A 13222-nucleotide genomic window follows, 5' to 3' on the forward strand; every position below is an offset into this window, starting at 1 on the left:
AACTATATATCTAGCAACTTCACGAACTATACATTGTCGGTGTCCCCCAACATTTTGGCCCACGCAGGTTTTTCTGGCGCAGGCTTTCAACGTGCTATGAATTTTGTCATCCATTTTTTATTCTCGCCAGCATTTTGTTGTAATAAGGATTGCAGCCCAACGTAGGACCCACCAAGAAAAAAAAGGAAGGAAAATTTGTCTCGTTTGAATTCAAAATTCACATCAACTCATTTCATCTCATCATTATAATTTTTTTTAAATTTTCACATAAAATATAATAAACAATTCAACTTTTTCAAATCTCATAATAACTTTTTTAAATTCTCACACAAAATATAATAAACAATTTAATTTTTATATTATTTTTTACAAATCATCTCAACTCATCTCTAAATTCAAACTACTCCTTAACAATCTCGTCGTCTAGCTATGTCAGACTGCTTGGCACAAAGGTATATATAATAGGGTGAGTTTGGTTACCAAACTTATCTCAACTCATCTCAACTCATCATTACAACTTTTTCAAATTCCAATACAAAATATAATAAACAATTCAACTTTTTCAAATTCTAAAATAATAATAATATTAAAAAATAATATTCTAACAATATTTTATCATCTCAACTCAACTCACTTCAACATCCAAACACAACCATAATTTGTTCACTGGAGTGCTTAATTCGATGTTATTTGATCCATTAATGGATCGTCTGAGAGTGAAGCAAAACATGAAAAGAGAGAGTTTGAATTCGATTAAATAAAGCACGTGAGATGCAAAGGATGAACGTCGGTACTGGAAAGTTGCGATTTTGGTGTGAAAAATTGCTTGCAAGAAACTTTTTCAAGAAAATATTATGTACTATAGCTCTAGGCTCGTGTAGCACTCCAGACATGTATGTGAAGTACGGCAGGAAAGAGACCCAGGCAGTCTGCAATTAAAATGACATGATCATATCCACCAACCTGTTCAGGGAGTCGTCGGACGAACCACCTGCTCTAATACAAAGTTCAACTTTTCCCTTCAAATTATTGGCACTCTCTCTCACCGCCTCCCCTTCCTTATCCACCATTAATTTTCTTACAGCTCTCTCTATCTGACCTCTCTCCAACTCCTCCAATTCCAAACCTACCCTCCATACATGGCTCAGGTACCTTGCATTCACTTTCTGGTCCCCGAAAGAAGGTCTGCAAATCATTGGAACCCCTTCACAAATACTCTCCAGCGTTGAGTTCCAGCCACAATGGCTCAAAAACCCTCCCACCGCGCTATGTGCCAGAACTTCCTTCTGTGGTGCCCATTTCACAATGCAACCTTTCTCTCCAAGAGTTTCTCTGAGAACTTTAGGAAGTTCTTCTATCCATTGATCTGAACCGTAACTATTTGAGCCAGGTCGAATCACCCACAAGAAAGGCTGCTGACTGTTGGCTAGTCCCCATGCCAATTCAACTAGCTCTTTCTCATCCATGGATGCTATGCTTCCCATGCTGACGTATATAACTGAGTTTTTAGTTTGCTTCCCAAGCCATGACATACAGCTCGTGTCTTCTTCCAATAAGCTACTGCTATAAGAGGCTGGAGCAAATTTGTGCACAGGACCAACGGGAAGAACTGGAACTTGGCATTGTTGTTGGATTTGCTCCAATAATGATAGTTCAAGGCTTTCCATGGTATTCCAAACGATGGCTGATGATGTTCCAATATTATACGAGTCAACAACTATCTGCTCAAAGCCGCGTAAAGTTTTAGACCTGGGAACGGGTAGATCCTTAAACCTGAGTAGATGAAGACCAGGGACTGGGTCCTGTGACGCAGAATCTGTAATCGATTCGTAGCGGTTAGTACTAGCTAGTACGGTACAGCCAAAAAAATAAAGAGAGTGCACCGCTCAACCAAAATTTCTATTTTTATTTTCAATTTTTTTATTTATATTTTTTTGTCATTTTAAAATATTTTTAAAAAATATAAAAAAATTAATATATTAATAATCAGTTCTTTAACTATTAAATAAAGAAAAAAATAAAAAAATACATAAAAATACAAAAAATATTAAAATGAGAAGACAAATGGAATGGGCTCGCCATATTCGTCACTATATCAAAAGAAAAAAGAAAAGATTCGTTCACGAGGAACATATTCTTGAAACTTTTTCATTTTTTTTTATAAAAAAATGCTACTTTGACACTTAAATTTGACACTTAAAATGTTTTAATATGAATAAAAAATAAAATAAAAAGAAAAAGAAAAATTGACCCGGGGGGGCACTTACCTATAGTCACATATATACCTTGAAAGGGAATGTAACCTTCTGCCTTGAGTGTGAGAATGGCGGTACGAGCCAGAAAAGTAGCAGCACTGGTGGTGCGTAAGACGATGCTTGGAAGCTTCAAAGAATTGGCCACAGCCTGGGAGATGTACATGAGCTCATCATGGATGATGCAGGCGACATCATCGTTTTGGCCTCCTCGCCGTTGCGTCATTATCTGAGACAAGCATTCGTGGAGATGCGATTTGCATCCGACATTCGCCACCTGTATAATTCTTACTAGATCCCCGGATGATATATCGTCCCCGGATAAGCCATCTTTGAACGGAATGAACTCGAAAGAAGGATGGTTGGAAGGGTTAGGAGAGTTGAATTTGCAGTGAATAACTGTAATGGAGAATCCCTTGGAGTGAAGAAAGCTACCTAGTTGAAGCATGGGATTTATGTGTCCTTGAAATGGACATGGCAGTAGAACTAACCGGCGCCGATGTCTCTGTCCGTTCTTTTCCATCTCCGGCCTGCCTCTCAGGGACGTTACACAAAGGACGAGGTTGCAGCTAGTGTATCGATGTTTCCTAAGAGAGCTGCTAGTAACAGTCTTTTATAAGGAGGCCCGTGTACTCCATCATTTGTCTTTTTGTCCATATCAGCATATCTCAAATGACCAAAATGTCATGCTTTGGATTTGCCCAAAAATCGTATATGAGAGGAGGCATTCGATTTTATTTTGCCGCTTACCCAACCTGCATGAACCTCTTATATGCTTTGTGCCGTTATTAAAAGAGAAATAGATTTTTATCGTCATTTAATTACGACGAAAAGATTATTTATAATTAAAATAAAATTATTTCGTTAAAATTAACTGACCACAAATAAATAATTTTCTTATAATGTGTTTGAAATCCGGCATTGTGGTCAGCTCCTCCACCACTAACATTGTTCTCAGCTCCACCACCACCACCACCACCATTGGTAACGTAAATCCAACCCAATCCAGCCCATGCTAGATTCTTTTCAACGGGAGTACTGTTTGAGTTCAGCGTCTTGGTGAGCTCCTCCATCACCGGCATTGTCAGCTCCTTATAAAGTACTGCCAATGTTTAAAATTACTTCTGCAACACAGTGAAATATAAAGTAATCAATATTAAGGAGTTGATACATTTGTTAAGGGTCAATATTAAAGTAATCAATACGTTATATCAATCCACGTGGACCAGCAAAGATGCACCATAGAGCCTATGTACGTTGCCATATAATTTCAGAATAGTTGCAGCAGCAACATTGGTGATAGCAGAACCCAAACTCTAATGGCAGTCGGTTTGATATATAAAATATCTTATTTCATCTCAATTTATCATTATAATTTTTTTAAACTTTTATATAAAATATAATAAATAATTTAATTTTTTTAAATATTAAAATAAAAATTATATTAAAAAATCATATTCTAATAATTCCTTCCAGCCAGATCTCTAGCACTTTAAAAAGAACCGTTTTTTGGCATTTAATAAAACGCCTCGTTTTGACCACGTAAAGGGTACGTGTGCATACCTCTTGTTGGGGATTGTATTAAGAATTTCTCGTTATTTATTAGGTAGATTGAAACCCTAGACGTAAACTCTTTAGCAAGCTTTTTATAAAAAAAAAATATTTAATCATATTTTTCGGAGTTTACTTTTTACAAAATTCTTTGTAAGTATATAAATATTCTTTTGAGTAAAATACTGAAACTTCTCATTAATAGGAAATATTACAATATTTATCCTTCAAAACAAAAGAGGAAAAAAAATGCTACTATGCCCCTTTATTTTACACCCTTATTTTGGCCATTTATATATTAAAATTTTTTTTTTAATTTTTTTCTTTTACTTACTGATTAAGGAAGTGACTATTAATATATTGGTTTATTTTTTTATTTTTTAAAAATATTGAAATATGTTAAAAAAAATGAGAATTGTACTAGTGGGCACACCTAGGGGTCAAAGCTGGGCGGCATGCACACTACAGCTTAGGTCCGGTTGGATACACAAAATCATCTCATCTGATCATTATAATTTTTACAAACTCACATACAAAATATAATAAACAATTCAATTTTTTTAAATTTTAAAATAAAAATTATATTCTGACGAGATTTTATTCATGAATAAAATCTTGTTAGAATATAATTTCATCTCATCTGAATTGCGTAACCAAACGAGACCTAAAACTATTCAAAGAGGAAATTAATAGATCAAGAGGGATATTCTTCTTCCATCCATATGATCGATACCCAAAAGATAGAGATCGAGCAAAGTTGTGGCAAGAGAAACAGCAGTACTGATTTTAATTTGTCTGTTTTCCTTTGTACGTAGCTGGCAATCAGTTCTTGTTTGATGCTTGCATTTCTTAGCTGCTGGACGCAACGTGGAACTATCTATATATATGTTGACGTCGATACTCAAAAGAGAACAAACTAATTGTGACATAAATGATGTTTTCTCAATCTTTATGATCTTAACAATTAATGACTTGCATGGACAAAGTAGTTGACGAGGAAGGGCAAATGAAGTTGAAGTTAGACACCGTTTGTTTCATTTTTCCAATTTCCGTCAATCAACACTGATATGTGCAACAGATTTATTACTGTTCGTGCATTGTTCATCTCATAAATTCAATTTCTATTACCAACTCTTATTGAGTAATCAAACCAATAAATGCACGACAAGGTGACGAACTAGTCCTTGTTTTGATTCGAGTTTAGAAGCTTAAAACCTATTTTTAACAGCTTAATTAAAATAGATTTTTTTTTAAAAAAAATGATATGTTTGGTAAAAAAGCGTCGTAACTAAAATTAAAATCGTTTTAAATATATATTATAAGAGTACTGCTATGAGTTTCGAATTCGGGACTCAAAAAATGTCCAGAATATAAAAGCATTTTGTTTTCTTTTTTTTTCATGTATTTTTTTAATCATCATAAATATTTTTTAAAAAAAATTAAAAAATTCACAACATCATTAAAAAATATTTTTTTACTCATTCGATAAAAAGAAAATCTCATTCGAAACATTTGTTGGCTCTCAAAGCATTTCTCATATTATAACGATGGGATCACCAAAATCGTAGATCTGCATCGTAATAAATAATAATGATGCTTTGGGCTTGAAGGCCTTTTTATCCATTCCATGCCCCAATCCTTTGAATGTAATTTGATTCCATTTACACCTATGCTCTCCTTTATTTTTTACCTCAAAAAGTATGAACTTTGATCTCAGATCTTCTTTTTCTTTTTGTTTTAAATAGTTTAAGGATCTTTTCAGTTTCTTTTCTGTAAAATAGTTTTAAGGATTTATTTTTGAATAAAAAATCATATAATTTCTAAAAGATTATTGGGTTTAATGGTAATACTATATACAGTTTTGAAAAATGCAGTCTTCAAGTACTCTATTTTAAAAAATTAGAGGTTACCGCACACTTTAAGCCTCAGTTTGGATACATAATCATTTTATCTCATTTCATCTCATCATTACAACTTTTTTAAATTATCATATAAAAATATAATAACAATTCAACTTTTTCAAATCCTAAAATAAAAATAATACTAAAAAATATATTCTACTAATATTTTATTCAACTACTATTCAAAATATCTCATTTCATCTCATCTGAACTATTTATCCAAACCCAACTTAAAACTTTAAATATCATTTCTCTTGTAGTTTAAATACAAAAAAAGTAAAAAGAATCCAGAGGAAGTAATCTGCATTGGATTTTTTTTCTTCTAAATGGTCAAAAAATGTTATATTTTAATTACCTACACTTAATCAAGATTAAGTCGAATCGAAAAATATTATTTATTACAATATCATCTATTTTTATTCTAATTTAGATTGTGAGTTTTTGTATAATTTTTAAAGTTTAGAAAGTAAGAATTAGGAGATAGATTAGTAAATTAGTTTTGCAGTATTAATAAAATGTTTTTAGTTTAAGCGATATTCGGAAGAATATCAATAAATTTCAAGATATACTTTATATGTGAAATTTAAACAAAAACTCTAAAGATCTTAATCCTCCATAATTTATGAGGTTGAATATTAATTAAACAAAGAAACGCTCATTTTTAAAACAATAAAGAGTGTCATCATTTTTATAAGAGAAATGTTATATATCAATTACTATTTATTTTTATATTCCGTATTTATAGATTTTTTTTATAAGATATAAGAATATTTTTTATAAAATATAAGGTATCGAGTAGTAAATAATAAATAATAAAAAAATTTTATTTTTTTTTTATTTTTTAAAAAAAGTATTTCAGTGGTTACCACTTAGAGCCATCAAAGACCACATGGCAAATTGTGAGAGAATGGTACAGAATCAAAACGACAAACACTACCTCCAATTTTGGTAATCGGGGGAGAAAAAGAAAGAAAAACGAGAGAAAACCATAAAGCAAAAAGGTGTATGACGTGATTGAGCAAGAATAATAAACATTGATGATAGTTCGATAATCATCGCTCCAAACTCACCATCATACGGCATTATCATGACCTTCTTCTTTTTCTTTAATCTCTATTACGACATTGTCCTTAATATATGAATATATTTTTTTATCTTGCCATTTATAAATAGAAATATTTTAACTATAAAAAAATGTCACAAAATAAATTTATAAATTGACATTGTTTAATATGATCTGGTAGATTATAAAACTACTTTTATTATAAAATATATCTAACATATCATATGAAATCATTTCATTTTTTAAATTTATTTTTATAAAATATTTCTATGAATATAACATTTCTCATTTATAAATAAGTGCATTAACACCCTTTTTGCCTGATATAAGACTAGTAATAAACAATTTATAAAATATAACAAATTTAATATATATATATATATAAAAACTATGACTTGATTTGAAAAGAAATTAAATTTTAAATTTATTTTACAAATAAAGTCTTTTACTATTAATTATTGAGAAAATCTATTAACAAATTTTTTTCAACACATCAAGCATACTGCTAATTTGGAAACATTCCACCTTAACTATGCAAAAGAAGTGATTGGTCTTTTTATTTTTTTAAAGTTATAAATTATAATGAGTCTCACTCTACTTTTTAGAAAAATTCTTAAGAGTGATTTAGATAGTGAATTAAGATTAGATAAAAATTTTAAAGTTAAATAAAATATTGTTAAGATAATATTTTTTAGAGATTTACTATATATCAGTGTCTATTCACTATTACACCTCACCCCTATAGTTTTTCATAGAGAGTGGAGGTGTTTTTCATAAGGTATGTGGATATTTTTTATAAAATGTGGGGTGTGAAGTTATAAATAGTAGCTGATGAGAATAGTTTTTCTATTTTTTAATATTATTTTTATTTTGAAATTTGAAAAAGTTGAATTATTTATTATATTTTATATAAAAATTTAAAAAAAACTGTAATTACTAAATCAAATGATCAGATAAAATGAGTTAATATACTAACTAAATCCAAACAATGACTTAACTATTTGTAGTGTCCTTCACACTAATTTAAACAGTAAAAAAATTAATGAACATGGTAAACATCCATGTCAAAGAGGTGTTTGATATATTTTAAATATAACTTTTTTTAATAAAAAAAATAATTTGTCCAAATTAAAAAGATTGATCTCATTTTTTTTTAAAGATAAACTTGGTAGCACTATAGTCACCGACCGAGAAATTCTCATTTATTTTTCTTATTTTTTTATGTATTTTTGTAATCATCTTAAATATTTTAAAAAAAATTACAATATCATTATGAAAATAATTCTTTAATCATTAAATAAATAAATACTGTTGGGACCCGACCCATTATCGGATCCATATCATTTTCCAAACTTATATCTATCTCACTTTTTTTAAGAATAAAGTTACATCTATCATTATTTAAATCAAAATAAAAAACAAATCGATACAAAAAACAAATAAATTAGAATCCCAAAAGGTGGGGCCCAGGAACATCCCCTCCCGCGCCTCTCTGATGTGACCGCGTCATATCCGGTCTGCCTTTTTAGCCGTCTGATCAAAACGATTGGTCTCTCTCTCTGCACTCTGCTTTGACTACATGTACCGCACAAAAAACAAACAAGCTCCAGCCAGAAACACACTCACTCACTCGCAGAAGGTCTCTCTCTCTCCCTGTGTGAGGATCTGTGGAGCTCTGACTGTATCCCTTTTTGCTTATACTATCTACGGCTTTGGAGTTTGGAGAAGAAAAAGGGTAGCATTAGGATAAAAGGCGATTGATTTCTCTGTTTTTTTCTCTTTACGACTCTTTTCTTATTCCCGAACTATGCACGGTGCACCGACAGGCGTTATGTTCTTTATTATAATTTATTTTTATGAAGTTTGCTCTGGCTTTCGTATAGCTGGAGAATCGTTGTCTGTTTCGTTACTTGTGGCTTATCCTAAAGGCTTCGAAAGTGGGTTTTCATGGACCACCCGATTTTTCTTTTTAATCTATTTTTGGCTTTGAGTGTGTGTTTATCCGGTTTTATGATTGTCCGTAAACTGCCTATTGTCATCTTTCATTCCCAACTTCTTTTTCAATCTACGTGAGAGTTAAAATTTGTCTCATCATTTAGATTTGACTGATGATAGCGTCTTTGCTGGTGCGTAAGAGTCTCTGAGTACGGGCGAACTATGTACCCAACGAAAATACTGAGCAATCCATATTCATTTTCTTCCCCAATGGGGGATGTTAAAAAGTCTGTGATTATGGGACAATGAAGAAAAAAAAAAAAAATTCAGGTGATCGACAACATCAAGAAACTTCTGGGAAGCCCTTACAGTGTAAAGCTGCGAGAAAAGGGTAAAACCTGAAAAGCCTAATCTATCGTATGCTGATCTTCATCAAGATCTTAAATCTGCAGAGAGTAACATCTTCCGTGGGCAGCGGAAGTTCATAGATCAGCCTCTTTGTAATACAGTAATCAAAAGAGAACAAACTAATTGTGAGAAGAGATCAGAAACCACAGGTTTTTTTGTTATTTTGTTTGGTTTCTTTTATTTTTTTTAATCATTATGCTTGAATGGTAGAGATCGATTAATTTATTTAACAAACGTTTCCAATGGAGATGTTTGACTTCATGATATATATGCTTATCACAACCCAAATAATGTTAAAGAATATGAGACGTGATAATTAGCAGCTTATAGAGATCAAGGTTCGCAATCCAGCTTAATTTGGGGCTGAATTAATGTCTTATTTATTTCACTGTACTGTACAGATTATAAACTAATTGAGTAATGATAGAGATACAATGTCCTTTCTTATAATTTTTTATATAATTATATTTTAAAATAAGAATATTTATGTAAAATAATGTTATTTTTATAAATTATTTTATAAAAATATCCGTCATTTTAAATATAATTATATAAAAAATTATATAAAAAGTTGTGTAGATATATATCTATTATTATATCCGCATATAATAATTATTACCCAATATAATATATGACCCACATGGCACATACGTTTATATTTTTAGTTAAAGAAAATCACAAGTACATAGAAATAATTAAAAAAAACAAAAATATAGTATATTCCACTTTCTCTTTCCAATTAATTGTGATTGCTTGAACAGTGATCTCTAGGTATTTTAAATTTTTACCTCTCGATCGAGTTTCCCACTCTATTATAACTTCGATCCAGCTTGGGTATTTGAGATTTTTCAATAAGGACCATTCGTTCATTTATATTTTAATACTTTTGCCAAAGGCTTAATAACCGCATGTTCGTGTAGGATTGGCCATGGAAAAAAAAAATGATGTCAAAAACCTTATGGTAAAAAAATACACATCAAATATTGTACTCTTGTTGGCTTGTAATGGAGATTTAAAAAAAAAAAAAAAAATTTACAGACTACACCATCGATCGTCGCACTCTTAAAACAAATAACATGAATTCAGTCAAGTTAGATGTTCGCATCCCACCCAAAAACCCTAGCACCATCCTCCTCTCCCCTTTCAAAAATCAATTGACCCCTCCCAAAAATTTTATCAACTACACCCTCCTTACTTAAACAGGAAAAGGCTTACTTAATCCGTTCGATTTGTGCTCAACTCAATGAATTTTCGCCCTCAAAATGGTACACTTAATTTACATGAGTCTTATAATCACTTTCTGTCACTACCAAAAAAAAAAAAAACATCTATAAAAGATTATTTGCGATAAGAATGATTATTTGGGAGAAAAACATATTCATTTTAACAGAAAATAATTATAAATAAACAGATTTTTTTTTTTAAAGTGTATTCAGATGAAAATGTCATTATTCCCTTCCTTTTCCAAGAATTCATGAGAATGCGTGCGTGCGCAACTTATATGGTGTTGTTTCAATTGTCTCTAGGCTTTATTAAAGTTTGATTTTTGACAATTTCAAATTGGTTGTGCCGTATTTCGTGGCTTGTTTGTTGCGTCGTGTTCAATAAACTCAAAGTTTGCGTATGAGTTTTGACCTTTTTATATTCAAGTTGTAGCACTTCAATGAAAGTTTGTCCGGTACGAAGATTTCAATAATATTATTGTAGAGTATTTAGACCTACACTAATTTGATTCTCCCAATTGTCCAATTGCTCATAGATCATCGTGTGAACTTTTCAACTTAAAAAAATTATTATTTTTATATAGAAATACAAAATCGATATGTACTTGTGCATGCGGTGTTCTCTCAATTTCAAAGGAATATAAATGACATTTAAACTCTTAAGATGTATAAATCATACGCACTTATTTTTAAAAAAAAAATAGATAAATTTAAATTTTATATGAAAAAATTATTTTTTTTAATAATAGATTCCATATTTTTTCAAAAATAATACACAAAATTTAGACACTTTATAACTTATCTAAGATTCATCAAACATTAACAGATGAAATAAATTATTTGTACATTTTATCTTTTGTGATTGCTTTCATCAAGGAGATTTTAGAGCCAGTTTTGGGCTTTGTAAATGAAAGATACAGTGTTGATTGATTATGTGATGTCCTTTCCAAGATAGGCCTGAGGCCCAATCCTGTCATGGAAACCTAGTCCATGTGTCATCAGTTGGATGATCAGAAGATCATGATTACCGGCATGATATTTATAGTTTTCGAGTCCAGTCCGACCTTCCGCATACTCTTATTAAAAAAAATAGAGATCGTTATTCACATATAATTTTTTTTTTTATATGAGTTTCAGATTAATCACCTACTTTTTAAAACAATATACGTAGAGATTATCATCAGCAATGTACTGGATGTATAAGAAATGAAGCTTACGTTATAATAAAAAAATAAAACTTACAAATAAAGTTTCCATATATATATATATATATATATGAAAAAAGATATTTGTAACTGTGAATTGTGTAATCGCCGCGTAATTTTAAAAAAAGTGAATAAAATATGAGACCCACGTAACAAAAAATTAATTTTTTAATAATAAATCCCACTATTTCTTAAAGCGATTACGTGATATTTACGTACTTTACAATTGTATATATAATTATTATATATATATATATATACACGCATATACATGGTATCTGTTGTGAACAAGTCCAACTTGATTTATGGCGGTCTTGTTTTCCATATTTTGCAAGACATACTGAAACAGAAGTTTCTGATCAATTGGTAGAAGGTACATAGTACACATTTTTACTCCCGAAATCACCCTCGAATTAATGTAGTACACATTTCTCCATTATTTATACAGTCCAATCACCCTAGAATTCCCCTCACACACACAGATCAGAGAGAGTTACGGATGGATGGTATGAGTCATGATCATGATATGAGTGGCATTGCTGGAGCGATGCCACCATCATCCATGAACAACGGGATGCATGGCATGCACATGAAGAAGATGATGATGCACATGACCTTCTTCTGGGGCACGCACACAGAGGTGCTCTTCGACGGCTGGCCCGGCAGGAGAACTGGCATGTACGTGGTAAGCTTGGTATTCGTGTTTGTGCTGTCTTTCCTGGTGGAGTGGCTCTCTCATTCCCGACTGCTCAAACGTGGATCGATCAATGTCCCGGCCGGTATGTTCCAAACCCTCTTGTATGCCATAAGGGTTGGGCTGAGTTATTTGGTTATGTTGGCTCTCATGTCTTACAACGGCGGTGTGTTTTTGGTTGCCGTTGCCGGTCATGCTTTCGGATTTCTGATCTTTGGAAGTCGGGTTTTCAACAAGCCAGATCATAATGCTGTCAAAGGATTTGATCCTCCTCCAATGACTTGTTGAATAGAAAACAATGGGGCCCGCATTTTGATTGATCTTAGGTTTACGACGTTGTAATTTTCTTAATCCCTTTTTATTTTTTTGGTTTTGAGAATAATAGGCCCTTTTCAGATAGCTAGGTTTCGACTGCTGTATGGAGTCTCTCTTTCAGCAAAACACAGTATTTTCTTAGCTTTTCTATGAAAAAGAAATCAATTGAATAGAAAATTTAGAGAGGATCGGAGGGTTTTCGTTTTCAATTCTCTTTAACTTTCCAGAATAATTTCCAAATTGGAATTGGGTGAGTGGAAATGTGTGGTTGGGAAGCAATAAATGGCATGATGATCATGAACCTGGCCATTAATTGAGCGCTTTGATCTTTAAAGATACAGCAAGAGGGGTCCATTAAACATCATTGGATTTAATTTGTCCTCTTCGAAACTCAATACCAAGTTATATTTGATTGATCAACTATGGCTGTCTTTTTAAAGGAAGAATAATAACAGAAAGAGCATTTAGTTTTCTCTTTACAATATTAATGGATCATCAAGCATTTTGGAGTTTGGTTGGAGTCGAACCTCTGACATGCATAAATTAATATAAAAGAAACACATAGAGATGAAGAATTTCTTCTCGCTTTAGGAATTGTCCAATGTGTGTGCTTCTCAAAACCTAAGCAGCAATATTATAGCAAAACACCCATCTTTCTATTTGACCCACTCAGTT

General features: G+C 31.6%; 2 protein-coding genes across 3 annotated transcripts; one reads left to right on the top strand and one right to left on the bottom strand.

Moving 5' to 3' along the window:
* Positions 1-716: 716 nt before the first annotated feature.
* Positions 717-2815, bottom strand: LOC108998458 (UDP-glucose iridoid glucosyltransferase-like). Of its 2 annotated transcripts, none has more exons than XM_018975008.2 (2): positions 2286-2815; positions 717-1816 (listed from the first exon to the last, which is right to left on the bottom strand). In XM_018975008.2, exons 1-2 carry the CDS (start codon positions 2773-2775, stop codon positions 936-938), a joined length of 1371 nt encoding a protein of 456 aa, XP_018830553.2. In that variant the 5' UTR covers positions 2776-2815; the 3' UTR covers positions 717-935. The 2 variants fall into 2 exon arrangements, with proteins under 2 accessions (XP_018830553.2, XP_018830552.2); XM_018975007.2 differs by having other exon boundaries at positions 2268-2815.
* A 9198-nt stretch (positions 2816-12013) lies between these two features.
* LOC108998461 (copper transporter 6-like) lies at positions 12014-13018 on the top strand. Its single transcript, XM_018975010.2, has one exon. The coding sequence runs from the start codon at positions 12038-12040 to the stop codon at positions 12518-12520; it is 483 nt and encodes a 160-aa protein (XP_018830555.1). The 5' UTR covers positions 12014-12037; the 3' UTR covers positions 12521-13018.
* The last annotated feature ends 204 nt before the right edge of the window (positions 13019-13222 follow it).

This window comes from Juglans regia, chromosome 14 (assembly GCF_001411555.2).
Source record: "Juglans regia cultivar Chandler chromosome 14, Walnut 2.0, whole genome shotgun sequence".
In the NCBI taxonomy this organism is placed as follows: Eukaryota; Viridiplantae; Streptophyta; class Magnoliopsida; order Fagales; family Juglandaceae; genus Juglans; species Juglans regia.

Bases quoted from the DNA above. Each gene is read 5' to 3' on its own strand.
- LOC108998461 (XM_018975010.2), top strand. From the start codon at position 12,038: ATGGATGGTATGAGTCATGATCATGATATGAGTGGCATTGCTGGAGCG.
- LOC108998458 (XM_018975007.2), bottom strand. From the start codon at position 2,775: ATGGAAAAGAACGGACAGAGACATCGGCGCCGGTTAGTTCTACTGCCA. The intron at 1,817-2,267 runs GTAAGTGCCCCC...AATCGATTACAG, and splicing joins AGGTATATATGTGACTATAG to ATTCTGCGTCACAGGACCCA.